A 27,890-nucleotide genomic window follows, 5' to 3' on the forward strand; every position below is an offset into this window, starting at 1 on the left:
GATTGCTCAATTAACAATAATTGAGCAATAATTATAATAGGTTTGGATGACACCTGTCAATGAAAAGTCATGTATACCGTATGTTGACATATTTTCCATTAAAACACCTAATTTTACAGTCCCATCCAAACATTTTTCATCCAGTACCATCTTTCTAACACAATGGATTACTATATTGCCCATCTTTTGGAAGCTGGACTAGATGACCTTTAAAGGTCCCTTCCCACCTGAAGTATTCTCTCATGCTAATTCAAATTCATGCTCACTAAGCTTAGGCAGCATTAATTTGCTTCAGACTTCATTATAATGTTTTTAAAATAATTTCACTAAGACAACTTACATTTTTTTTATTCTTGATTCTTAAGCCACGAGGATATTTTGTAGCTACCTAGACAAAATCCTCATGACAGAAGACCTGCAGCCAAGGAAAAAGCATACAAAAACAAATGTTATGAAGTTCCAGAGCACCAAATGTGCCAAAGACACATTCTGCAGCAGCAACATTTCAGCAATGTAGTGAAGGATGTTTTCAGCATGTATTCAATAGATTTTAACTTTTACTGGTGACAGTTCAAGGTTAATGAACATCAGAGGGGTTGGACTGGAACTGATTTTAACAATGCTGGAGAGTTTCACATAATGCACCTGTTCAGGTGACTTTGGAAAGTCTTTCATATCTTCATGCTGAAATATCTTGGCTATTTCAGCTGTAACCAATATGAGCTTTAAAACTAATTTAATGCATTAACCTTACTATAGTGCAGTCAGATATAGGAGCCAATCAAAAGTGTAGCAGCCAAATCAAAAATGTTTTTAGCAGGCTTTAGTAGTGTCTTGCACTAGAGTTGGTTGGATATTTTTTGCATGAAAGAATGGATGGAATTATTGCATAAAGCTAATCTTTATGAGGAATTTTTGTTGTTAATCATGTCTCATTTAATCTAAAAATAAGAGCGATTTTGTCCCAATCACTGGCTGAAAAATGAAGATTTCAGCTTAGAAATACTGCAACACTTATGAAGAAAGAGGATGAGCTCACAGTTTAATAGTGATAGCTTGATATCAACAATATCACTGTGTTTCAGGAGAGATGCAGTCCAAAGGCAGCATCCTGCCTTCATTCTCCTCTCTATGCCAGGACCCTTGTCAAGGTAATATGTTCTGCAACATCTGCCCTGGTATAATGTACCTTGAGAGATTTTATCTGAGATAGGAGTCCATGCACCTAAGTGCACCTGCCCAGGTCCCTGCATAGACAAGCTTTTCAGTTTTCTCTGTTTGAAATTCGTGGCCGAGTCTGTGATCACAGACAAACTTTTCTCTATTCTGTTTACATGGACACCATTGCACACACACAGAGCAATATTTCCACTAAGTTTGGATATGCAGGGCTGTTTGAGGCAGAAAAGAACTAATAGATTATATTAATACAAATTAAAGTCCTGACTGTCAAACACTTGTTGAGCTGAATGGTTCCCTGTCAGGAGAGGAATTTCAGTGATGCTGAAGAGGCCAGTGACATATGTATTAGTCACAGGAGCCATGGTGCAAGGCTGGAAATCCACTTCCAGCTCATTATGCATGTGTGGTTTCAGCTGTCCTAATGGCAGGCTCACACAGATATACACATTATTTTAGCTATCCAGCAGTGGGGGTACAAAAACCTACAGCCATTCAGCACCAGTGTCACAGCAATGTACTGCAGCAGACACCTCTCCACAGCAACTGGGATGAGCTGGTGGCTGCTGTTGTGCCATACTTCAAACCAGCACTTTCCATGGAGAGGAAACAAGGCAGAATGAAAGCTATGAGGGGTTCTCACATTTTTATATCAGCATGCCTTAGTGTTCATAACACGCCTTCAACATTTCCATTTCAACCCTTGGATATTCATTTTAGAAAGAATTAAATTGAAAATGCAATGGCAATAAAAGACAAGATAGAAGGATAGACATAGCTCACTTCAGAAGATTCATTATTTGGTCTTCTTAAATCTATGCCTATAAAAAATGATATTATTATATACTATTACCTAGGACTATACCAGTTGCTGATATATCTAGTGGCTACTCAGATGAGTGAAAACAGACATGGTGCTAATCAGGTGGGAAAGTCTGAAATAGCAACACAGAAAACCATTGTGGGTTCTTCATCTAGAAGAGTTAACCATCTGGGGCAGTATTGCATATGTTGTGACCACAACTGTAGCCCCAGCTCTAGCCTGAGAGGAGCTGTGATTCTGCCTCCCTGGGCATCTGAGACCTACAAGGTCTGCAAGGTAGCAGCTGGTACTCTAGTACAGTGATAATTTGGAGGTTTTTTTTTTTTTAAAAAGCATTATTAGCACAAAACTGGAGTGGACTTACAGGTCTCAATTATATAAATGATTTGCCACACCTTGTTCTTTCCTCTGCTTTGTCTGTGCCTCCTACAACCTACAAAAATTGTCCTGAGTCCTGTTGAGTCCTGCTAATACTGGGGGATTACTGAGAGGCAAAGCTGAACTGGACTGAAGGACCAACACACTGGGTGAGTTTCACCCAGCTAAGCCTAGATATTTATATCTGTCTCTCACACTAGGAAGAAGCATTAGTTTCTAGGGCACAGGCCTTCTGATCCCAGAGCAGATGCCTCGAGCATCCAGATGCATCACCATAAGAGGCTTTGAAGGACCCAGTTTCTCTGCACTGAATGTACAATTTATGTTGGCTATTCCAAACATAAACAAACCATTGACTTCTAGTCATGCCAAACCCCAGCCCAGCTGACAACCTTGACAGTCTGATATTAAAGCAAATCAATGAAGAGTTTATCTAGATGCACAGGACTGATAGGAAACCCTGAGATATTTGTAGTTACCCAGTGCTACAGCTCAAGGAAGTCAAAGCCTGGACTTTGAAATATAAAAAACTTCAGATTGATCATCAAAGGCTTTAACCCTCTCAAATCTCTGCCAGCAGAACCTTGCAGCTTCATCTTCCCTGCAGGGTTGCTTCTGTCCTTGGAGAAGGCATTTATCCTTGCAATGAGGATCTCCAAGGATCTCACTGTGATGGAGCTAATTATAGGTAATCTGCTGATGTACAACTAAATATGCTCACCAGCACAATTTGTGGGGTGCATGGTATGCTTTGCTATGCCAAGTAAAAGGATCTGAGGGTGGACAGGAATAAATGCCAGCTTGTGCTGCAGGAGATTAGTGATTTGAAGCACCTGCTGTGTGACAGAGACATCCAAGTTTAGATGCCAGTTCAAACAAAGTCCTTTAAACAAGGATGCTTTGTCATGCAGTGTTAGGAAATACAATTTGTCCTTAATCAAAATTAAGGAATAATTTTTTGAATATTTGGTTTTTACTACAGACCAGAGGAGGAGTGAGCAAAACTGCTAATCCACCCAGTGTGCTACAAATATTGTAAGAAGAGACAATTCTCCTGGTAAGAGAGAAAGCTAAAAATATAAGGCAGAGGCTGAAGGGCAGCCAAAGGCACAAGGTGATATTCCATGTCTGTGGTCACACAATTGGCCTGTGCCCAGGGCCTCTAGAGGTTGTAGGGAAAAAAAGGGTTGCATGAATGATGTCCTTCACTGTCCTAAGTTAACATGAAGCCAAAGTTGAGTGCAAGGGCACAGCTGGCAGAATCTGCTGCTAAATGACTGATCCCACCAGCAACAACAGCAACAACCAAGGACTGATGGAACCAGCAGTGGGAGTGGACTTGGAGCAGTCTCAAGTCGGATCAGAAAGCTGTTTTACAAAAACCATTGCACAAATCAGGAGTGAGCCTTAGGAGAGATCCAAGGGAAAGCACCAGTCCTTCCTGACCTGGACACACAGATCTGGAAAGGGGCTGTGTACTACCCCAAAGTTCCCCAAGTCCTTGCAGTCTGAACACAAAGAGATGTAAAAAACAGAAGTAAGTTCTACATAATATGACAAAGTGTTTCTGTCTTCCACACCTTAACAAAACCAATACAAAAAACCAATAGAAACAAACATACCTTAGCTGAAGAACCTTGGTGAGAAAGTCGTGGGGAAATTACGTCCTTCCAAAAGTTTCTGGAACTGTCAAAGATACCCAGAGGCTAAAAATACATAAGACCCTAAGTGAGCACTGTGAGTTTCAGAAAAAAATCCAAAATATTTTGTTCAAGTAATTTCTTCTTTAAAGTTAGGATTAAAAATGAAGCAGCCAAATGAAAAACAAACAAACAAACAAACAAACAAAAACCCCAAACCATCAAAGTACTACTAATAGAATATGAAAAATCCAAGGAAACTGCACAGTGCATGTGATTCCCTGTGCAGGGCTAGCATCTACATACTTGAACATAACAAGATTTATTCCTATCCATGGACTACAGAATGTATTTATGTTTGCAGTTGATGTATTGCACAATGTAATGAATAGCAAAGTAATAACAGAGAATAAGTCAGTTTCCTTGGCACCAGGTTCTGGATAGTACTAATCTGCAAATAGCATGTGACTCATTGGCAATTCCCTTTCATATGCCAATTTAAAGGGAATTATATAGAAGTTCATATTCTGCCCATACAGACATCCACATCTTGTTCAGATAACCAGTTTATACAGGTGTTAACTGTGATGTGTATTGTCTACTAACCAGAGTCTTGAGTCAAAGATTATGAACCCAAAGCAGTTACCAGAGAAGGATGAGCATGGCTTAAGTAAAACCATATCTTTAGGCCATTACATCTAAGGAAAACAGTCATCACATAAAAGTAGACTAGAAACTTTAGGTGAATTAGCAGCTACCTGTTTTACAGGTGGGAGAGAATTAATCTTTTCCAAAAAGAAGGTAGCAGGCAATTTGTTTTGGAAAGGCTGAATACCCTCAGTGTTAAGATCCTAAGACTTAAGCTACCACCGTGGGTTGTTTCAGGAACAGCACAAGACATTCCAACACATCACAGGAGGATTCCTGGCCTCCATGGCATTCAATCAAGAAATGTCTCTGTTCCAAGCTTTGCTTTTCATTACTCTTTGTAAGAACAACACAGGGAGTAGAAATTTAGCACAGGAGAGGCAGCTGGTGGATGCAAGACACTTCCAGACACTGCCTAGTTAATTACAGCTGTGGAATTATACTCAATTGTAGTGTGAGCCAAACAGATTCCAGGATTTTTTAATTACTTGTTGCTATAATAATGTTACCTCTATATTGGTTAGAAAAGCTGTGACTCAGAAAAGAGCCTCCACAAGAATGACAAGTATTTCAAACTGCAGAGAAACGCACTGGTCTTTCCTGATGCCGATCCACCAAGTGGTAAGGTGGTGAAAATGAAAGGGAATCTTAGAGCAGATAAAAGAATATTCTATTTAACACATGTATGTTATTAAATACCTATTAAGACATGAGTAGCAGAGAATCATGTGGTGGGGGAAAATTGCTGAAGTCAGATCTGCCTTGTAAGTGGTTCAGAAAGACCAGACCCTTCTAAGAGGGAAACTGGAGTGGGTAAATCCCCAGTGTCTGCATGGCTGATTCCTGTATCCCTGTATCCTGTATCCCAGGTGGGGCTTAGCTAAGGGTGTATCACTCTCAGTTCAACACACACACACACACCAGGCTGCACCTCTGGCTCTGCTCAGGACATGTCTGCACAGCCCCTCTTGGTCTGCCCTAAGAGCAGATCCCCCCTGCTTCGTGCTCACTTGGCTTCCCATATTATTTATTTTTGCTCATTCACTTCTCTGGTTGCATTTCTTTTGCCTTTTGATGTTTTTCAAAATCAGATGAATGCTATGCAAAGGCTGTGTTAGTGCAATGTCTGCCCAGCAGAGTAGGAAGATGGCAAAAGCTATCTGGCATAAGGATGAGGGAGAAGTGCAAACAAGAGCAGTTATGTCAGACACTTTCAGAAGCATAGCCAAAGGCAGGGTCAGAGAGACCAGCAAAATGAAAATCACTCAAATCCTATCCTGAGCACTGCAGTAAGGCTCAAGAAATACTCATGTAAATCATTCCGAATCTCAGGAGACTAAAAATGTATTTAAATGTTCCCTTGCATTGTGTAAGAAGAGGATTTTAACCTGAGAAGCAGATATTTCTATAGAAGACTTTTGACCACAAAATACTGTCTGTATCTCCTAAAGGTATCTCTCATTTTAGGGCAGAAATAAAAGCAGGATGCGGGGGCTGAGTATTCTTCTGATCCCTATCAGCTGCTTGTTAACTATTTAGAAACTCATTAACTTCCAAAAGAGACCTTAGCCCTAATTAGTGCCTGGACTGATCAGCCTGCCCCTTTCTTCTTTACCTCTGCCTCTCAGGGCCTTCTATAATGATTAAAGGAAACCACACTTCTTATGTATAATTTTAAAAATGGTATTTTTTGAGCTATCAGGATCTGCACACAACTGTTGAATTAAGTTCTCTCTTGGAGATTACCAGACTGCTCCAGAATTCTCCAGCTTGCTTTGGCACCCTAGTTCTTCATGCATATGTGTACCACTCTTAAGTCATTTACTAAACCAGGCTCTGTAATTTCCTTTCCTTGGCCTTTCATGCAACAGAATCTGTTTTAACTGTGACTGAAGTCCCACCAAGGCCATTCAATCAACTGTAATGTTGGTGCTAATCCTGCAGTCTTTTTAACACTATCACTAAGAGGGAAATAAATAAAGAATTGACTAATTCCATCTTCCAAAATTATAATGTATCCTGCAGGTAGATATGTACCCTCTATCACAGTGACAAAAATAACTTATCAATATAATAGAAAAAGAAGAGAACTCTTCACTTTAATTTCTGTCTAAATGGATGCAGTTAACACTCTCAAGTTCAGTAAGCATGAGCACTAAAAGATAAACTGGAAAAAAGAAAAATGAGAACAGTTGCAATTGCAATGCACAAACACAGTCTTACTTTGGGTCTTACGCAGTTTAGTGTCTCTGGCCAATACATGCAAATTATTTTTTATTTATTGAATTTCTTCCAGTTTCTCAGAAATGCATTTCACATTGATCATGTCTGCCGAAGAAAATAAAGGCTGCCGTGCCTGAAATTGGTCGTTTTGGATGACTGGACATGGGGTCCTCTGGTGCACAGCCACAGGTGCACTCACAGTCCTCTTCCTGGGTAACTGTGACAGTCCTTATTCCCCAAAATTAGAGGAGGAAGTGTTCTTGCACATGGACTATCAAAATAGTCAGTACAAGGGCCATAAAGTAGTAATACTACCCTAACAACTCTCTAATTAATATAATTAATGTAAATGTTACCTAAAGGCTCTTATCTTATTGTAGCTATGCACACAATGTCACAGGAAGGCAAACTTAAGCTATCATAATACATTATCATAATTACATATTAATAATAACCCTAGATTTCTTTTTCCAAAGCAATGTTTGGAAAACATCATCACTACAGCAACAGAAATTCCAGCAAGAGTGAGGATAGGAAGCTCCTGAAGGGTATCCTACTAGTAGCAATTAAATTATATTAAATTAAATTGCAATCAAAATATTTGTCAGCCTGGTAAAAATAATAAAATATTTCAACAGAACAAGATGCCATTCCACACAAAGAATTTCTTGACATTATTTCTAAGAGACCCACCAAGCTAGGAGTCCATTTAAAATAACAGTCAGTGACCTGTTAAAAATGTTCTTGTTCTGGCATCCTTACCTTGAGTAGTCACATATTTACCAAGCTTGAGCCAAAGGTATGGTCAAACCACTGATTAAATATTTCCTGAATTCTATTGCTGTTTCCTTAGGGTTCCATATATGTGTGTACCCTGACCACATTTGCCTATTTTCTGCTTCTTTACATTCTCATACACAAATAAATTCTCATAAATTTCCAGTTTTGTATTCACTTTGTATTAACCAGTCCTTTGAATTCAAACACAATTTTATGCACACATTCAGGCATTTTCAATTTTTTAAAGAGCAATCTTTAAAAAGAAACACAATAAGTGTGTTTTTCCTAAGTAAAAATTTCAGTCTGTATTACTCTTGGGAAAAAAGGCTTCTGCTTCAGAGAATTAGGTGACAGAGCAAACTTTCCCAAACAAGAAGTGCTTTCAGATTTGTAAGCACAACTAATCTAATACCAGACTTTCAAACCTGAAGAGCACTGCAGCATTTCCACATTCATTCTCTATAGAAGTTGGTTGAAAAATTGAAACAACGATTTCTATGGAAATATGGATATATTCTAAAGATATACTTTCCTGATGGGATGGAGCATTATCTCCTTACCAGTTCTCATTTTTAAGTAACTTAAGGGCAACAGAGTGAACTCACTTTTCAGAGTAAACACTGCTTTTCCAAATATCTGCCAATATTCTTAGGGCAATAACTCTAAGCTGCCCTCAGTAGTGCTGGAGGCTCCTGTACTTGCAGGATAAAGACCAATCTGAGGAATACATGGTGGGCTCAGCAGCCTCGTGGTAAAATAGTGTCACTGCAGACAAAGTAGTGTCATTGGAAAAGGTACTTGGTGACAAATAGGAGTTAATTTTTAAAAGGCTTTTGTGCATGAAACTAAAAATTCAATACATGAATTTGGCAAATATAGAGGAAGAAGCTTTTCCAGTGCTAATAATAGTGGAGAAAAGTCCACCAGTTTTGCAATCCTGAAAATAACTAGATTTAGATTCCTAATTTCTTTTAAAAAATATGAGTTAGGCATCTAAATCTCTTAGATCAATTTTTAAAAGGTATTAGTTGACAAGTCCCCTAGACGTAAGATGTTTGCTCATAAACAGGTACTTTTGCAGGGAATATCCCACAATTAAAAAAAAAAAAAAGCATACTGGCCAAGCAGAAAATTTGCAATAGTCAAGCACTTAAATAAATCATCAGCATGATTGATCTCAGTGACCTTTAATCCCAGTGGCTCTTTTTCTAAGCCATCCAGGACACTCTGTCCAGTTTGTTACATCAAAAAGATAATAGCCATTGTAGATAAGATGGCTATATACAGCATTTAGATACAAATACCAGGGCTTGTCCCTTCACCTGAGCTACATTGCCCACTAGTCATGATGCCCCCTACTTTGGCATGGACAGGCAAATAAGAGATAAGAGAACCAGAGGGACTGCCCCTCCTGTGTGCAAAATGAGAGGAAAGGGCAGTCAACAAACACCTCAGGGAAAGCAGGGGCGGGTTCCCTTTGCACAGTGAGCTTCATAAAGTGAAATTTTATTAAATGAAATTTCATGAAATATCAAAGTACAGTTTTCCTCTTCATGCTTTGAGCTCCTGGGCCAGGCTGTACCTGGCCTCCTCACTTCACTTCAAGAGAGCCTGGTTAGACTGAGACTAAAGGGTCCAGGCTGGCTGTGACTGTGCAGTAACACAGGAAGCACAAGTGCCTTTATTTCCTTAATATCCATGACTTTGGATAGTCATGATTAAAATAGCTTTAAAAAGTGCAAACCCATGCATGTAAAACCTGAGATCACAGCAACAGCCTGCTGCCAGGGAATCCTGTTATCTGACCACCACTCTCTGCCCAACACCAGCTCCTCCCTGCAGAGCCATTTCTGGCCCATGTCATACTGCTGGTGAGAGGAGCAGAGGTGAAAAGTCAGCAGGAAACCACCATGGAAAAAGCAAAAGACTGTTGGAAGAAAAGTTGTAAAATAAAAATTTCACACACAAGCTTATTTAAGTAGCATAGGCAAAGTCATGAAACGAAGGAGAGTGATGGAGCAGCAGTGTTTGCTGAGCTCAGTGGAAGGGAGAAGTGCACAGAGAAGGTGGTGGGACAGGAAACATGGAAGGGACAGACCAAAAGGGCTGGAACCACATGAGGAAAATGAAGACTGGGAAGTGGAGAAATGAACTGGTACAGGAATTCACAAAGCTGACTGAGAGACTTGAGGTCACCCTGCAGCTGGGGATCTCAGCTGAGTTGGCTCCTGACAGGAGGTGCAGAAGGAAAGAAGTATACAGCATTTGTTGTCCTAGAGAGGAGTATCTTTCCAAACTACTTGGCTTGCATGAGAAGTTAAAAAGGTCTGAATGACTGAACTTATTTTATTCACATCTGCTAGTCCTGAGTGATGTAGGCTTTGATCTATTCTATTTTTACTTACTTGTTAACAAATATTATACATTATTAGTTAATGAATGTATTGACAAAGATACAAGAAAATTATGTTTGCCTTCATATCATTGTTTGCTTGCCATATTGAAACAGTAACACTAAATAATAATTATTATAGACAATGAAAATAATCAGAACAGGCCAAGGAAGGGTCCAAAAGATGGAGCACCATTCGGAGGAGGGTGAGATGTCTTTACCAGATTTCATGAGTCACTTTGCCTTCCTGTGCCACGTGTCTCTTTATAGTACATCACTAACCACATCTCCTGGCCAGTTGGTGTCTGGACTAAAATCTTTATGAAGGTCTCAGAGGGCCTGAAATTAATGATATTTCAAACATAGAAAATACCACTGTTGCCATATCTTCTCTACATTCATATCCACTGATTTCACCTTTGCCAAAATAATACCATACCCACCCAAGAATTAGATGTAGAGAGTGGGCATTCCAACTACATTCTTTTTTCCAAAAGGGTTTCCAGGAAGATGTATCAGAATACTCTCAAATCACTTTACATTTTCATAACTGACTGTTGATTTAGGTACACTTCCTTTTGAATCCCACTGAGAAAAACCAAAACTGATATTAAGAAAAAGGCTGTGAAAACAGACCCTTTCCCAGTATTTCAAGTTCAGCACTTTAAGCCTTACATACTTTCTGAAACATCAGTAATGTATCTTGCCATCCTATTGCTGTAAAAGATTCAGTATTCCCTGCTCTTTTCTCTCTTTTTTTTTTTTTTTTTTTTTTTTTTTTTTTTTTTTAAAGATAGCAAGACCATACAGAGAGGCAAAGAGTAACTCTTTAACTTCATGTGCTTTTGGTATATCCAAGCAGTCAACAGTTCAAGATCTGTCTATTTACTGAATTTATCCAGCTGTTTTCAAGCATTTAAAACACGGATTTGACATCTTCTTGATCTTTGAAAATCTTACATATCTGTAGATGCCCAGTATACATGTAAAGGCATACCTTGGAGATTACTCAGGGTTTATTGCTCCTATATATCAATTGAGCCAGACAACTTTCATTTCAAAATCACTTAAGAACTGATTCACAGCTCAAGGAGCTTTGGCTTTCAAGATCATATTTCCAGAGAAGAAATCATTTGAATCAGTAACTTGAATTTTTATATTTAAATTAGTTCAGGAACATAAGGTCAACTTCTAATTTTAGCTAATCTCAGAATAAACAAACAACAGCAGAGCTTCCTGCATCATTAACAGCACAATCAGTCTGGAGTCTTGAGCACAGTCTGTCCTGGAGGATTGAGTACTTGGAGCTGTAGTGGGTTACTGAGGAGAACAACCCTATGAATCCCTTGGAAGGTAATCACATTATTGTATTCCTGAAGGATTTTCATAAAGGGAACTACAGTATCATACTTTTTGGAATAGCTTGTAGGAAATTCTACATGAATGCCATTGGTAACATAATTGCAAACATTTTTTAGATGGCCACAATGCTCTGTTCAGCCAGCTTAGATCAAAATGATGGTTTGCTGCAGACTGAGTATTTCCTCCAATTACATTATTGTAAGCTACATCAGAAGAGAGAAACTGTCATTTTAAAAGCTAGCAAATAGTACTTTTGCCCAGGATGGTTTAATTGATTTTGAGTGATCAATACAACACCAGCTACAGCTCAGCAGAAGAAAACACAAAGATGTCAGCTTTCTCAAACCTGACTACCACAGGGAGCCCATGAAAATCTCTGAAGAGTTGTACGTGGGCAGTACCACAGCCATCTCTTGCATTTGGTGTTTACGTGAATTGTACAATAAATAATTAAAATTAAAAATAATATAATTTTTAACAATAATTAAAATTAATTACCCAGCCAATTAAAAAAGTAAGATCTGGATTTTATTTGCTATTGGTTGAGTCATAATGCAACAAGGGAATTAAAACCCAACTGAATGCCTGAAACCTTTAGATAATTGCTCTTCTCCATTCCACTGCATGAGGCTGTTACATTTCTCTGCTACTATGAAACAAGGTGAATGGAAAGAACTACCATCAATAGTGTGTGGGTGCAATTTGAAGAAAACAATACCCTTTAACTGATCTGAAAATTGGTCTCTTATAGGTGGGAAGTCTCAGAAAGTGACTTTTTGGAGGCTGAATGCTAAAGAATGTGTCTCGACTAAGTGAGAATCTTTGTTTATGACATCAGAAGAGGCAAATCCACTGAGACACTCAACTGGTAATCAATTGTGAGTCACCAAATCATTGTCAAAAAGCCATAAAGGCCAGTGGAAGTGGTAAACTGAGAAGCAAGGGGGAGTTTAGTACCTTAGGTGGCAAAAGAGCCTCTGACATCTGAGTCCACTGTTCCAGAAGACATGGCCTGACACTCCAAACAATCATTCCACAGCGTCCCAGAAAGCTTTTCTCATTCACAGACAAACCCATCCAGAGTTTGTTTGGACACTTCCTGCTGCAAGCTGCTTACTCTTTCAGTGGCAAAGGAGAAGTAAGAGCAGGATGGGCAGCTCAAGAGCCCTACACTGAGCTTTGCCATTCTGTGGCTCAGTTCCACTATCTGCAAAACAGAGATAATGGTACTGAGATTGTGATACGCATTATTATGATCAGTTTACAAGCACAGCACCAGCTAATTAATGCAGCTAAGTTTGATACATGTAGCTCTCAGAGCCACATAACTCTCTACAACAAACAGATCCCTTTCACAGCAAAAGAGACTGTCTCCAAGGATGATGCTATCAGACTGCCAAAAATCGCAAACTTTCAAAAATTAGGACAACACTGGTATAATGGATACAGTGTGCTAAGAAAAGTAGGGCTAAGATTGAACTAGCAGGATTATGTAGCTTGGGAAACCAAAACTGTGATTTTAATCAGCAGCTGCCACTGACAGAAGTGCAAAGGTTTGTGTTTGATTTGAGACTGCAGCACTACACATACTGAAAGTTTATTTCATAGGGAAAACAATGGATATTAACTCTTCAAAGGATATGAATTTGTGGTGAGGATTTCAAGAAAAAATATTTTTACCAGTCTGTCATGTGTGCATTCTTACCTGGATCCCACAAAGCAGGTTTATAATTCAGCTGGATCAGACTGTGGGGAAATAAGGGAGCTGGAGAAGGGTTCTGTAGCTCAGGTAAGGGTAAAGGTGTTAAAGAGGGAGCAAAAGCACTCCTAGCACCCAGGGCAATATAGATTGCAAGTCTGAGGAAAGGTTTCTGGGCTTGAGAATATGAGATACTTCCAAGCTACATGGCAGTCAAGTCCTTTACTGTAATTCAGCATTCCTCCTGCTTCTGAAATTTCTTTATCAGTTTGCCCATTCATTTGTCTTTGTTTTCTTTCTCCCTTAACCATATTTTTTAAATGAGCAGCATACATTTAGGATCAGTTTCTCAGCAGTCAATGGAATCTCCACTAAGGGACCCCAGAGGATAATTTGCCTTTAGTATACTTTGTATGTTTCACTGCACTGTAGTCCTGGCTTTTTTTTTTATTTTGGTCAGGTTTTCAGTAGCAAAGCATGCAGGCTAGGTGAGCAGCATTATTTATGCCAACACACAATGCAAGGAATCAGTCAGAAGATCAGGCATCTGCTGCAGACTCTTTTAAAGTTGCAGTGACATAGCCCAACCCAAACTGAGAAACATATTTCAGCAACCTTCCCAGCACCAGTGGGATATTGCCCAGAAAAGAGAGCATTACTGGTGCAAGAAGAGAATGGTCACTGTGTCAGAGCCAGCTGCCAAACTGAAAAGATTAAACTAATGAATGACACAAAGAGTCAATTCTTCCTTTTTTCTCACCTTCCTCTTAAAATCCTCCCCCACACTGAGGTGAGATCCTCACCTGCACTGCCAAGAGATCAAGACCTGTTGTTGAGATAACAAGAACTAAAAGGTTTACAAGATGTTATACAGGATGGCATGACTGAGATCCAAAAAAGCACTTATATACCTCAGAAGCCATTTAGGCCAAATTCAGGTGATTACAGAATGCTATTCCACAGCAGTAACCAGCCATTCCAAAATACTTAATCCCATGTTCTCAACAGAAAATCCGTGCAGTTCTGCTCTGATAGATCCCAGACAGGACTCTGGACACAGTGGAGCCCAGCAGCCACAGCCACACCCCTTCAAAGAACAGCTGGAGCAGACTGGTGTTCAGAGCCCTCACCCAGGATTACAGGAGACCCAGATGCAATTCTTGCTTGTTGAGATCAAAGATATCTTTCCCCAGAAGTGCTCCAGCTTCTGCCTGGAAGCTGTCCTTGGGCACTCAGTGAGTAATTGGAGGGTGCTAGAGCAGGCTCAGGCATGTGTGCTGCTGAGTTTGCAGGGCTGCTCAGGCTTCCAAGGCAAGCAAAAATGAATGTCAAGCCAACCAGAGCAGCATGTCTGGCTGGTCTCCACTCAGATGCCCCCACACAGATATCCAGTGTCATTTAAGATGTCCTGACTCCTTGGCTTCCAATTCCTGCTCCAAAAGTGCCTGAGTGTCCCAGAGGTCCTGTGTCACAGGATATCTTGGGCACCTTACAGATATCTGTGCATGTATCCTGGCCACCTTACAGCACTTGTTAATGCAATACATGCCTCTTTTAGACAAATTAATTAAGTACATGGCAAGTTTAGGCATTTCCAACTAGAGGCAGTCCAAGGATGAGTGAGGTCTCACATGATCATTGTGTAAGTCATCAGTTCTGGTCTTGCATGACCTGTTTTACATGTCTCATACATTCATTAAATCAAGCACTGTGTCTTTATTAAATCCAGCTCCAAATCCTTATCCTTCATAACTAGTTAGTTCCAAGACATCCCCTAAAAAATTACAACAAATAAAGCACTTACCCACACAAAGGCTTCAAGGACACTCAGCTGGAAACTGATGTTCTGTTCCAGCAGTAGCAAACTGCAAAACAGGCAAGACTTTGCTGGAGAAGCATCCAAAGAACATTAAATATGCTGGCAAAGCTAAACAGCAATAGGATCAGGCATTCAAATGAGCATGAAATATGGTTATTTACTTCAGCCACAATTTTGTGTTCAGCAAGATTTGCTGTTGTAAGTATCTGTCTTGAACAGCAGAATTATCAAGGGAATGCTTCTTCAGCTGAGAGACTGTCCTCTCCCACAGCCTAGGAGTGCATGTGCCAGCAGCAGCACTGTCTCACCAAGCTCATGGCTGCAGGTGATTGCTGAAAAATTATGATTCAGTGTTGCGTAGTTACACAGACAGAGATCTAACGCATGAGGAAATCAAGAGCAGAAGACTGTCTCTCCCAGTGGCCTGAATGTCCATCTCTGTTTTTTATGTACTCTTCTACAATGACAGTTTCCTCTGATTTCCCCTTCTTCTGATAGGTCTTGTGCAGTTACTGAAGGATATTAGCCACTTGGGGATTTGGGGTGCAGAAGATCTGTGGGTCCCAGGCTCTCTGTACATACATGCATTGCTCTATAATCTGCTCACAAGGCTAAAACATTCATAGAATAGAAATGTAGAATCATTTAGGTGGGAAAAATATGTTTAAGTCCAACTGTCCTAACTGCCAACACCACCACTAACCATGTCCTTTAGTGCCACATCTGCAGGTACCTCCAGGGAAGGTGACTCAGTCATGTGCTGAAGTGAGTGACCAGCCATGTGCCATGAGTAATTAACTGCAGGAAAGGTATTTACACTGTAAATGGCAAAACAATCCTAAATCCGTAAGGTATTTATGACTTGAGGGAATAAGTCTACACAGCACAGCTCAATCAGACTTCAGGAAAATTGGATTGCACCAACACAGTGCTGCACTTCCAAGAGGATCTACTCGCTCAGATCAGGCCAAATATAAATACAGCTGCTATGCTTCCAGACCCAGCAGGGATGTCTCTGTGCCTGTGGGATAAATACACTCCGTATCTCAGACAAAACTGAGTATGCCAGGTTTTGGTGTGTGGAAACACCATCATTTATACATTGCAGCCTCTAGATGAGTGTCAATTGATCTGCCTTCCCCTGGAATCAGCTGCCTGTTTCCACTGATCCTCATTATCCCATAAGTCCTTCCATATAGCTAAGGGATTCTTCAGATTTATTGTTTTGTCCAAAACCAATGAAAATCGGATGTTGCAATATCCCTTGCAGGTTCAAACAGCAGAACCTCATTTGCTTCATGTAGGAGCCAGACAGTTGATATTCACTCAGCTTTCCATCACAATGTGAGGAACAAGGCTGGAGACACAAGCTGCCCTTGTAGGTGAAACCCACAATAAGGCCTTCATTTGCTCTTGGTTGAAATCTCTACAAATACTTAGGTTGCTGAGATTATTCAATGGTCTTGGAAAGACTCAGGGAACCACAACAATCCTCAATGGTCTGTTTTGCAAGTTAATGGCTTTCCTTTCTCTGTGTGTGCACTTACTGAGAGAAACCTAAGCCTTTCCCCAGCCTTCACCTTTGATCAGTGCAGGTATCAAATGCTGGTTGGCTTAGGTACATTTTGTGCTTGTTTCTCATGCAAATGAAAACTACTATACACCAGCTGGCACCACTGCCAAATTTGTTCATGGTTTTCATTCTGTTTTTTACCTTTTGCCTAAAAGGAGTATTATGTACATGGAGATAAGTTTTCTGTGAGAAGATAGCGAGAGATTTTTTTTCTCTTACAAATTATGGGATTAGATCCATTTTGGAGTAATTCCACTGAAACCTGTAGTATTATACCAGCGATAATTTAATTAGAGTATTTGCTAAAAATCATCAGTAAAAATCTATCTGTGTTTCAAGAGCTTTGTTAACATTATGGTGAGGTGGATCACTTACATAATTTACACTATGCCTAATCATGGTTAGCCAAATATGCTCCAAATCAGCCCTATGTGTGCAGGCCTGATAGGCCAAGTCCAAGCCCAGGACTGAATCTGATTTTTTGAATTTGAAGAATTAGCTTGTACACAGCCATGAGTCCTTTCTCATGCCCAAAGTCACAAGCTTTCTCCTGCAAGCCTCCCCTGCTTCCTGGGCTATATATTCTTGTCAACAGGGTTGATCATAAAGTCTCACCAGAAACCCTGGTTTCTTTTTCCAGACCAAATACACAAACACGAAAAGACAAAAAATAGTGCATGTTGACACAGTGTATATTTAGATTTAGCCTTAGAAAATCAAAATTAGGCCTGAATCCCTGCAGGATTTGGGGTGAGACTATAAAACAGACACCTGGAGTTAAATATTCCTTGCTTTAGGATTTCTGATGACGATAAGCTCTAGTCAGAGAGATCACACCAAATGATTGATGAGCTTTGGTTCTTGTTCAGTGGATTGTTCTGTAATTCAATTAAAATAGCAACAACCCTGCCCAGAAGATTTTATCCATTTGTCCATCTTTAAGTAATCTCATTTAAATCAGAATGTGGTGGCTTGCAGGCTCACAAGAAGAGTAAGAGCAATGTTGCCCTGATTTTTAAAAGTGTGAAGTTTTCTGTTATAGTTCTTTTGAAAGTTTTAAAGTTCTCATAAAACTTCTTTAGCCTTCTGATAATGTTTACATATTTCTACTAGAGTTCTTACACACTGTTCATGTAAATAATGATTGGTTTGCATTCTTCTTTGTGGGAGGAGAGAATTGATGAACTGTTAGTTTGACCAGTGTGGTTGAAGAGGTGGCAATTTCATCCTGCAATCCATTGTCACTTTTGGAATCATATATATTGCGAGGTCAGAAATAAAATTAGCTCTTTTTCTCTCTTGAACTCACCAAGCTTCTGTGTACTCATTTTGTATCCAATAATGACAGAGCAGCTCATTACAAAGCTTCAACCTTGGTTCAGACTTGATGTTTGAAGTTAAGCACTGACATGTATAGACTTTTCAACCTTTGCTTAGGGCTTTGAATCAGTTTGCCAGAAGAAGTCACCCTGATCACTTAATTCTTCATGTCACTGCAGATTCACCTGCGCACGACCATCGTGAGGGCTGCTTGGTAATGGTCGTGCGCAGGTGAATTTATAGGAACAACATGAGGACAGCAGTCACTACAAGAAGTGTCTCAAGCCAGAAGACCTGAGCAAAGTAGGGCCATGGGTACACCTGCACTGTGAGGGCTGCTTGGTTACACAATCTATAGTTTAATATCCTATGTATATTACACAGTCTTGCATGCATTTAGTATTATGTACTATTATTATGTAGTATAATGCTAAGGCTTATGGAAGAGCCTACCTAAATTCAGATTACCTGTCTGTGAGCTTTTAGTAAAAAAATTAAGTAAAAAAAAACAACTCCAAAAGTAGTATATGACCTATTGCCATTACTTTTGTCCACTTGTATGGCACGAAAGCCTGACATTCTCAATAAACCATTTAAGACAAGCAGCTAATTCCTATAAATATATTTTCACTGAATTCTAGCAGGCAGTTGTAGCTGCAGTTGTGGCTTCACCTCTCCAGAAATTCTACATTTTCCTAATAAACTCACAAACAAAAAAAATCTGTACCTTCAGCAGTTTTCTGTTCATTTGTTTGCAAGATCTGTAAAAACCACTGTAGAAAGATTTGTAAAAATCAAATAGCAGCAATGCAGACTCATCTAGGGGAAGAGAACTGCTTTTCTATAACACTTTTTTTTCCTCTCACACTGGACAATACTGGCAGGTTGAGATTTAACCAGAGATGGGCTCCTTTTACAAGATTGCTTATATAAAGCGAAGATAACACCAGCTGGGTTCATTTGAAAGAGGACATCTTGGAAAGAGCTGACAGCGCTGCTTTTGGAATAAGACTGGAATGAAAATCTGAAATAATAGCTCCGTCCTGTCTCGTAGGTATAACTCTTAATTTCTTGTAGAATGCATAGGATAATAATTTGAAGGAATTGTCACTGATATGTACTTTAAGACCCTTCTATAGATATATATTTTTAAGTAGAGGCTGAGTAAAAATGTTGAAATTTATTTGATTTGTCAGAACTACTGAATTAGAATGATTTTTTTCCCATAAATTATATTTTTTACTTCTGATTTAGTCTGCTTAGTGATGTGTGTATGAGGGCTGATACTGAAGAGTGTCTTCAAAGGGAAAATATGAGAACTGCAGTCCCAATCCTACAGCTGTATATGTTTTCCCCTGTGGGAAACATTTTTCAGGTTTGAGGCCTGAAATGTAAATGTAAATAACTTCTATGGATGTTTTCCTAGAAACTCAACATTTAGCAGCAAAGGAGAAAATGCATAATTCACCAAAACTGAGCTACATGAAGTTAAGATTATAGGCATCAGAATAGCCATCACCACAGAGAATAGTTTCAGCCCCAGTTTTAAGCACATTATGTATGTTCTTGTGACATATTTATTCTAGTAATTTCTATTCCCTCTTTTTTTCAAATCCCGTTGTTTTGGTTTCATTTAGTGTTATATTAACACTTTAAGTTTAGACTCTTTGCAAGAAATCAAACTAGAATAATTAAAAGCCACCACTAAACTGAAATAGTAAAATTGTCACAGTAGTTACCCAGTAATAGCAATGGTCTTTGAAATATTTACCCTGTAGTTGCAATTACATTGGGTGACAGGATATCAGTAATGTTATTTTTTCTCTCTGCGAAAAGGACATTTTAACAGTAGCTATTACAAGCTCAGGACTGCAGACAATGCATTGTTTTTATTTCCACTTTTAAAGACATTTTCAGCTTTTATTTCCTGTGTCCTCAGATCATTGCAAGAAATGGTGACTCTTGCTATTTATCTGCTGGTCATCTTGGCTCGAGCTCTTGCAGGGCCTTGCAGCCCAAATAAAGCAGGTAAAATAACTTGTGTCTCCTAAGATCTTCTCCTGTAATTAAGCTGCTAAAAGGCTTTGTTTTTTTTCATTCAAAATCAAAAGGTTTTCCTTCAGAAAGTTAAACTGTGGGTTCTGTAGAGCTAATCCTTACATTTCTTTTATTGACCTGTTTTGAGCTAGCTAGCACAGTAAAGAATGTTCCATACAAGTCCTAACCCCACAAAGAATTAGGCATATAGTTAACTCTGAATAACCATAGTGCAGGAAAGTTAATCACAAAAGCATAAAATAGCAAAGGGAACAAAAGCAATTAGAAATGTTCTGTAATAGCACAGATGCAGCAGATCTTTGCTGCCCAAACTGGGCTTTAGTCCCATGGACTACAGTCAGATTGCCAGTGGTGATTGAATGTGCTGGGCTGAACCCCTGAACCACACTGTTATATTAAAGCAAGAAAAATACAAAAATCATTGAAGGTAGTGATCTAATTGCACACTGATTAGTGCCTACAAACTGAAGTGATCTGGTGCCAGACAGACCTGTAATGTAGATTTTACAATTACAAAATGTGCTCTAGAAATTTGTTGCAATATGCCTCAATTTAGTGTTTGCTTTTTAGTGCATGACTGCTGTCAGAATGCTGTCAGTCATTTCATGGTATATCTAAAGTATTTGGCCCTCTAGCCATTTATTTCAGTACCTTTATTTGCACAAGCAGTTTTTCTTAACTACAGGAATTTTCATAGCTCTCAAGTTGCCAGTTTTAAATCTGAGCATTAACACAAGCAGAATCAGCTTGCATGTGCTAAAGGTTTGTTAATCAGAAAAAAGCAAGTTGTTAAGATGTCTAGATGACTTTCCCAGATTATTGCCTAGCAGACATGGAAAGGCTGCAAAATGAGGCTTTTAGCATAAAAAATGAGAGTGGCAAGGGCTTTAAAAGAAGTAACTGAATAAGTCTTCCTCAATTTTCAGGTCACTAATGGTTAGTCAATATTTGGCCTTATTTCCATCAGAAGTTCAAATTAGCTCTGCCTGTGAAAAATACCAAATCTGCTATCATGAAGCAATCAGTCTGTCTGTAATGATGTTCAGCATTCATGTATATATTAGCAATCACCATGTTTGGAAACACACAGTACTGCTGGTAGCAGGGCTGGGAGTTTGGGTAATTTCCTATTGTTGTTAGAAGGCCCAGGTTCTTCAGTTCAGTTTTAAATCTTGGCTTTTGACTTGACAATTGGAAAAATTCAGTTTGTGCTAGCACTATAGTGCCAGTCCAAGAAGAGAAAAAGCAGAATATTTATTGTGGCCAAGATCGATACACCATTACAAAACAGTGCAGATCTACAAAGCCTACCAAACAACCTCACCAATATTATTTTTACAGAGTCAGTGGTGTTACAGAAGCCAGCTTTGCAGCATAAATTAATGAGACATTTTCAGTGCAGTCTTTTTTACTTCAGGTTTCTCAGCAGTGTCTCTGCTTTTCAATCAGCTATTCCAGAAAGATAAAAAATTTTCACAAAGTTTTGCATTGATTAAAAGGCAAAGGCTAAACTCTTTCAAAGAGGACAGAATTTAACCACTTAAAGGTCCATTTTGTGTAGCAAAAGCTGCTCTCGTTAGGGGATCTTCCAGCACACATCCCTGATTGCAGAAGGTTAAGCCCAATGGAAAGTAAGTGGGCGGGCCCACCTCTTTGAAAGGAAATTACTACTCAATAACTCCGGGTGTATCATTTTCCTTCCAGATGTAATTCTGGTATACTGCTATCCTAAAACCATCATTACCAGAATTCCAGAGTGTCCTTATGGATGGGAGGTTAATCAGCTGGCACTTGGAGGCATTTGCTACAATGGGATCCACGATTCAGGATATTACCAATTCACAATCCCAGACCTTTCACCTAAAAACAAATCATACTGTGGCACACAGTCAGAGGTAAGACTATGAAGGTCAGAATTTCTGACTCAAGAAATGGCTGCACTCATTTGAGTCCTATCCTCTTCAGCTTGAAGTAAGCTTTAGGTACCAAGGGAAGAAGGAGGCAAACTGCAGAGTCAAGGAGAAGGAAGAATCACACAGCTGTGCTTTGCAGTTCCAGGCAAAATACTCACAAGCTTAGTGATATTAGTCTCCTGTTCACTTGCACCTGTATTACACAGAATTTATGTTTAGTAAGGCATATGAATAGGCAGCACAGCATATAAAGAGTTACCAAACCATGTTTCCTTGGGGAGGCTGTTTGGACACCAGAGTCTTCATGTTTCAAAGTACATTCGTGATGCTTCAAGGACTCAGTACTGCCCACATTTCTGTGTCTCACCATTCACAGTTCAAGAATCCCGTGTATCACTTCTATAACTCCATCGTCTCCAATGACTCCTCAGTGATTGTGAAGAACCAGCCCGTGAATTACTCATTCACCTGCACGTACAATGCCAACTACCTGGTGAACCAGGCTGCCTTTGACCAAAGGTACATCCTCTTCTGGGAGTGTGTCTCACCCTGTCCTCATCACCATGCCTCACTCATGCAGAATTCTGTCCTATCCCCAGGGTGGCCACGGTCCATGTGAAGAACGGGAGCTCCGGCTCATTTGAAAGCCAATTGTCCCTCAACTTCTACTCTGTAAGTGCTCTTTGCCACTCACACTTTCACCTTTACCTTACAAAGGCTTCAGCTGAAGAGCTGGGAAAAAAAGGGCGGCTGCTCCTGACTTTTATTTGTCATGGAGCACACTTCTAGCCTGGAACAGATAATTGCAGTGGGATTGGCAGGGGTTCTTCTTTCTGCTGATTAACAGGGATATACTTAAAGTGAACAGAGCAGACACATGCCAACTGTTCTTTTAATCCCTCAAAATCAGACAGATTTTTCTGCTGAGAGGTACATTTCTAACCTGCTGACAGGTTTTAGAAGAAAAATCAAAACTAGTGTGTAGTCCCACTGCAAGAGCAGCATGAATCTGCACATACTCCTGGCCTTGCACAGCCTCTATAGACACAGCAAAGCTCCTTGCATTTCTCTTGTAGCTTTCTCCCTGGTCCTCCACTGACAGATGTTTCATGTACCCCCCAGATCTTTAGGTCATGCTTTTATTTTGTTGCCAACAAAATATTGTCCCTTGATATCTGTTAGATCTTTTGAAGCACCCCTCTCCTCTCTATAGCTCCACTGCACTGTTGGAGCAGCCAGCTCCTAATCCTGGAATCTTTTCTCCACAAAAGCACAGTCAAAAGCACCAAAACAGCCTCTTTATTTTAGCACAGCTAGAAAAAGCACAACTAGGAACATACTGTGTTTAAATTATAGGCCTGGTAAAGGAGCATTTACCACTAGGTAAGCCAATGCTAGGACTAAACCTGATATTCTTTGTATAATCCTGGTGCTAGCTTTGTTTCCATCTTACCCAACAAGAAGCATTGGAATTTAAGGTAGGCATTTCAGTGTATTTGTAACAAAAACTTTTCAGCTGGCTTCTTTTTTTTTTTTTTTTTTTTTTTTTTCCTGCTTTATTTCATTCCTTTTCTCCAACATCTGGCCATGTTCTGACTCCATTCCCATCCTACAAACTCATCTCTACTCTCTTACTCCCATCAGCTCTCTCCACCACCAGAAGCAGCAGCAGCAAGCTGCTGGGAATACATGCAATACATGCTACAACCCAAACAGCAGCAAATTCTGTCACTGATCATCATTATACACCAAATATAAACAAAAATATTTTTAAACATCATCTTGGGTTTCCAATACTCCTACTACCAGTGTAGAGTTTGGAGGTTGCAGGTTATAAGAACCCAGATTTCTGGAGTCAGTCTCTCCAGTGGTGTCTGAATTTGAATCATGCCTTGCTTTGCATGTTATGAGAAATGTATTATGCCTTTGTCTTTGTCTTCCAAAGAATGCCAAGTTCTCAAGTATAAAGGAAGCCCCCTTTGTCGTTGAAACATCTGAAATTGGTTCTGACATATTTGCTGGTGTGGAAGCCAAGGGCTTAAGTGACAGGTAGGCAAGGGAAGGAGGAATGAGTAATAAATTGGCAATTGGGACATTTCTTGCTAATCTGGGGTTTGTATCTCCCCAGATTTAAAGTTGTTCTCAACAACTGCTGGGCAACTCCCTCCTCAGAGTATTTCTACCAGATCCACTGGCCTTTGATCACCAAGGGGTAGGTGCTGGTGGGACCCAGGGGAGCACCTGTACTCAGCCCAACCCTGAGGATGGTGGTGGGGTATAGGGAGCAAAGGAAAAGCTGGCCCCCAGCAGGGCAAATGCTTTCATTAGACTGTCACCTCAGGAGATGTTTCACTGAAGCCATGGGGGCTCTGACACTGCTCCTCCACACACGACACAGGTGTGCCACGGACTACTCCATCCTTGTGCACGAGAACGGGAAAACGAACCGGGCCACATTCCAGTTCAACGCCTTCCGCTTCCGCAACATCCCCAAGCTGTCCAAGGTGTGGCTGCACTGCGAGACGCACGTCTGCGACAGCGAGAAGTTCTCCTGCCCCGTGGTAAGGCCTCCCTGCTGGGGAAACACACAGTGCCACGTTAGACAGGGGACTGCCAGCCCTCCCCGAGGCTATGCCGGGGGCAGAGCCAGCGCCAGGCTCTCAGCAGATGGAGGCACAGCACTGCGAACCCAGCTGTGCACCCCGACCCCTGGCGTGCCACAGCAACATTGGGAAACTTGTTTAAAACTATTGAGAAATAGGGTAGCCATTGAAAAACTCAAAAAGCTCCTGTCAATATCCCACACTACAGACCTGACAAATAGCTACAGTTAAGCACAAGCCAGGAATAAATTAGAAAGCTGAGCTTTTTTCATTTTACCAAGTATCTTTGTGCTAAGAGCAGCCTGGAGGCAGTCAGAGAACCTGCCTCAAAGCTCCCAGTCCCCCTTCCCAAGGAAAGTCCTCTCTGCCATGCTGCAGAAAGTTATTGCTCTTGCAGACATCCTACTCTGCATAAATTGTCTCTGGTGCAGGAACTGAGGTAGAAGAGCGAATTCCTGTATTCTTAGATGGGAGTATGCTATACAGGCACATAATTTAACAAGGGCAGGTGCCCATAAAATGTTTTTCTTTAAAAACTTCTCTCTCCACCCTTCACCAAGTCAGAGCTTTGCCATTCTTTCTCTCATGCAATGAAATAGAATTTTATTTAACCTGAAATGAAAGCCCAAAATACTCCTTAGCCAATATGCTGTCATTTCAACAACAAATAGTTCTTGGTGGAGAGGTTCATTCCTGGTGAACCCAATTTTTCTTTCTAACACTTTCTTAGTCCAGGAGAAAATTAATACAGCATTTTGTATTATACAGCCTCAGTGCTAAGCAGGAGGAACTGACTTGTGCAAAATCTGCATGTTTGACAAAAACACATTGTTAGAAATTCTAAGTTTCAAAGGTAACAGAAAAAAACTCTTAGGTTTTGTTGTTTGTTTTTCATTATTTCTTCAACTTTTTATCCAGCCACAGATCAGAACTGAAAGAAAACACAAAACCATTACTTCATATTTGCCCCTCTGGCAGTACTGTCAAACACCTACATCGTCCTTTCGGGCACGGTGTGGAATTCCCACCTCACCCTCCAGTGCAGGATAATTGCTCGATCAGGCAACATCCCTCGAGTCCACTTCCCACTCATAAAGGCCTGATGGTCTCCTGCAATTAAGGTTGAACCAAGCTGGTGGTCTGTGCTTACAAGAAACTCATAACCAGAATTACTACATGCTGGGTTTGTAATAAAAATGCCCACAGCTGGGGCTCTGCAGAGGTCAGGAGATGCACAGGGACCTTTAATCTGCAGAACACTGCCTCCAATACAGACCCTGTCAGCTGTGACAGGCATCATTAGTGCTGGACATGAGCTGATCTATATGGAAAGGATTTGGTGCTTCCTATTTCTACCCAATGGGCAACAATTATCATCAGCAATAAACAGCCACAGAAGCCTTCACAGAGGTCAGGGGTTAAACAGATGGAGCTCAATTTCCCCCTTCTTGACAGGAGTTTTGTTTAAAGCAGGGTGGGAAAGCCCACCAAAAATCTTCAGAAAATGAACTGTAAAGACTCGCTTTAAATCTCTCCTGCACTAAAATCCCCAATAATTACCGGCAGGGGGAAAAAAAAAAAAAAAAAACCTAACCAAAACTCCCTAGAAAATATGCAGCAATTTCCTTGGTAGGAAACATAAGAATTCTGCCTGGGTTTTTTTTTAATAATTTGTAATTGTTGTGGTATGCATGGCTTTCTCTCTGCTCTCTTGAGACGTGTGACAAGCGCAAGCAGCGCGCGGAACAAACCGGAGGGGTTCTGGTGGCGGAGATCACCGTGCGCAGTAAGTGCCTGCAGTCCTGGGGTGCTCCCCCCTTTGGGAAGCAGTGAAGCTGGCAAGCAGAGGGAGCCAAAGCCCTCTGCCAGACTCCTTTACCCAGGGGCAGCAAAGTCTCCAACAGAAGTTGGTCCCCTCCGACTCTGGCAGAAGAGCTCAGTGAAATTCTCTTCGCTTGCCAAGTGACTCAAGGCACCCCTTTGGCATTTCTGATAAATGGCCAAACCACTGGCACACGGAGCTGGCAGTGAAAGCTCTGCTCACCTGCCTGTGACCTCAGCAGCACTCAGATATGCTCTGACAGGGTGCATGGGAGTGGGAGACAGGTCAGGAGCAGCAGGAAGCATATCCACAACACCTTCATGTGTTGCAAGGGCGCTTTGTGCCTATCCCTCCTGTCACACTCATGGCACTGCCATCAGCCTTCAGCACTGCAGAACAATTGTTTCCTCCAACTGCTGCCTCCTGCAGGCACCAGGGATTTCTTTCTGAGCTGGTTCATCTTTTGAAACAAGTCCTTGGAACAAACAATGTTTTCACTAGAGCCCTTTAACTGTATCTGCACCAATCTGAAAGCCAATTTAAAATTACAAATACAGATACAATAGAATTATTAGAATCCATTATGCTGCACCAGTAAACCCCCATCGATGTCAGAAGGAAAAAGAACTGAGGATCCTTTTATAACTTCAAACAGTAAATACAAGAGGAAGAAATATTCAGAATTCCAAAAGGTGACAAATGTTTTCTGTTCTGCTTTTACAAAGCACACTGGTGCACTTTGCCCTATTTTAATCATCTTGATGTAATCTTTTTCTTCCTCTTTTATACAGGCAAAGGTTTATCCAGATTTTACACACTCTCAGGTAAACACAAAGTATGACAATGAAAGTATCAATCCCAAATACAGATTTTGAGTGTCTTTGTCAACATAAAATCCACAGTACAAAGAAAAAACCCGAAATATCAGTAAATTTGACAGAAGAGTGAACATTTCAAAATCATATTTTATTTCCCAGTGTAATATACTTTATTTTCCTTCTTTTGGTACATCCCTCAGGCAATAAAATCATAGCAATTACTTCCAATATGGAACAATCTTTTTTTCTTTAATTGTCACACCCTCTTCCCAAAAAGGAACAATCATATTCTGCTGGGTTAACAGGGTGTCTGAAAGCATTTCTGATTTGAAAGCTTTGAAATACACCTTCCAAAGTCTATTTGTTAACATTTGATATGTTGACAGAGCCACATTAGGGCATGGAGTTTTATTGAATGGGGTGGGAAGAGAAGGTGAAGGGGAGCTGACAGGGAAGTGCTCACATATAGCCTGTGTTTCTATTGCAGATATCATCTTCCACCTACTTTTCGTGATTGGATTTTCTGCTGTTTTATTATAAAATGCAGCCCAGCTGTATTTCATAACTTTCCCTGATCCTGTTTGGACCTGGACTTCTTTACTAAAGATGTTTATCTTACAGAGGAAAAAGGAAAGCCACTAAAAATCCTTGTGCATCATTTCACCAGATAAATAAAACATTCCATGAGCTTTGTGCCTCAAATTCTGGAAAATCCCAAGGCAGATTTGCTTCTCCCAAGTCTCTGCTGGCATTTTGAACTAGTGAAAACCCCTGGGTTATGTATTCTGCCAGCACCTCCTTGTATAAAGCTGTGATGGCAATAGGACTTGTTTCTGCACA

General features: G+C 40.3%; 1 protein-coding gene and 1 long non-coding RNA gene across 4 annotated transcripts in view; one reads left to right on the forward strand and one right to left on the reverse strand.

The window, feature by feature from the left end:
• Positions 1–27,890, reverse strand: part of LOC115495813 (uncharacterized) — a 30,757-nt gene continuing 2,867 nt past the window's right edge. For 2 of the 3 annotated variants that reach the window (XR_003961154.4, XR_012056755.1), the window contains exon 4: positions 23,084–24,382. This is a non-coding gene — a long non-coding RNA (uncharacterized lncRNA). Of the gene's footprint in view, positions 416–4,002; positions 4,087–14,928; positions 14,990–23,083; positions 24,383–27,890 lie in introns of those variants that run through there. The other variant, XR_012056756.1, reaches the window with a different exon arrangement.
• Positions 19,778–27,739, forward strand: TECTB (tectorin beta). The gene is made up of 10 exons (XM_030276403.4): positions 19,778–19,864; positions 21,599–21,789; positions 22,184–22,326; positions 22,407–22,479; positions 23,753–23,856; positions 23,936–24,019; positions 24,206–24,368; positions 26,127–26,196; positions 27,024–27,056; positions 27,538–27,739. The coding sequence occupies exons 1-10, from the start codon at positions 19,789–19,791 to the stop codon at positions 27,588–27,590; spliced, it is 990 nt and encodes a 329-aa protein (XP_030132263.1). The 5' UTR covers positions 19,778–19,788; the 3' UTR covers positions 27,591–27,739.

Source organism: Taeniopygia guttata, chromosome 6 (assembly GCF_048771995.1).
Source record: "Taeniopygia guttata chromosome 6, bTaeGut7.mat, whole genome shotgun sequence".
Taxonomy (NCBI): Eukaryota; Metazoa; Chordata; class Aves; order Passeriformes; family Estrildidae; genus Taeniopygia; species Taeniopygia guttata.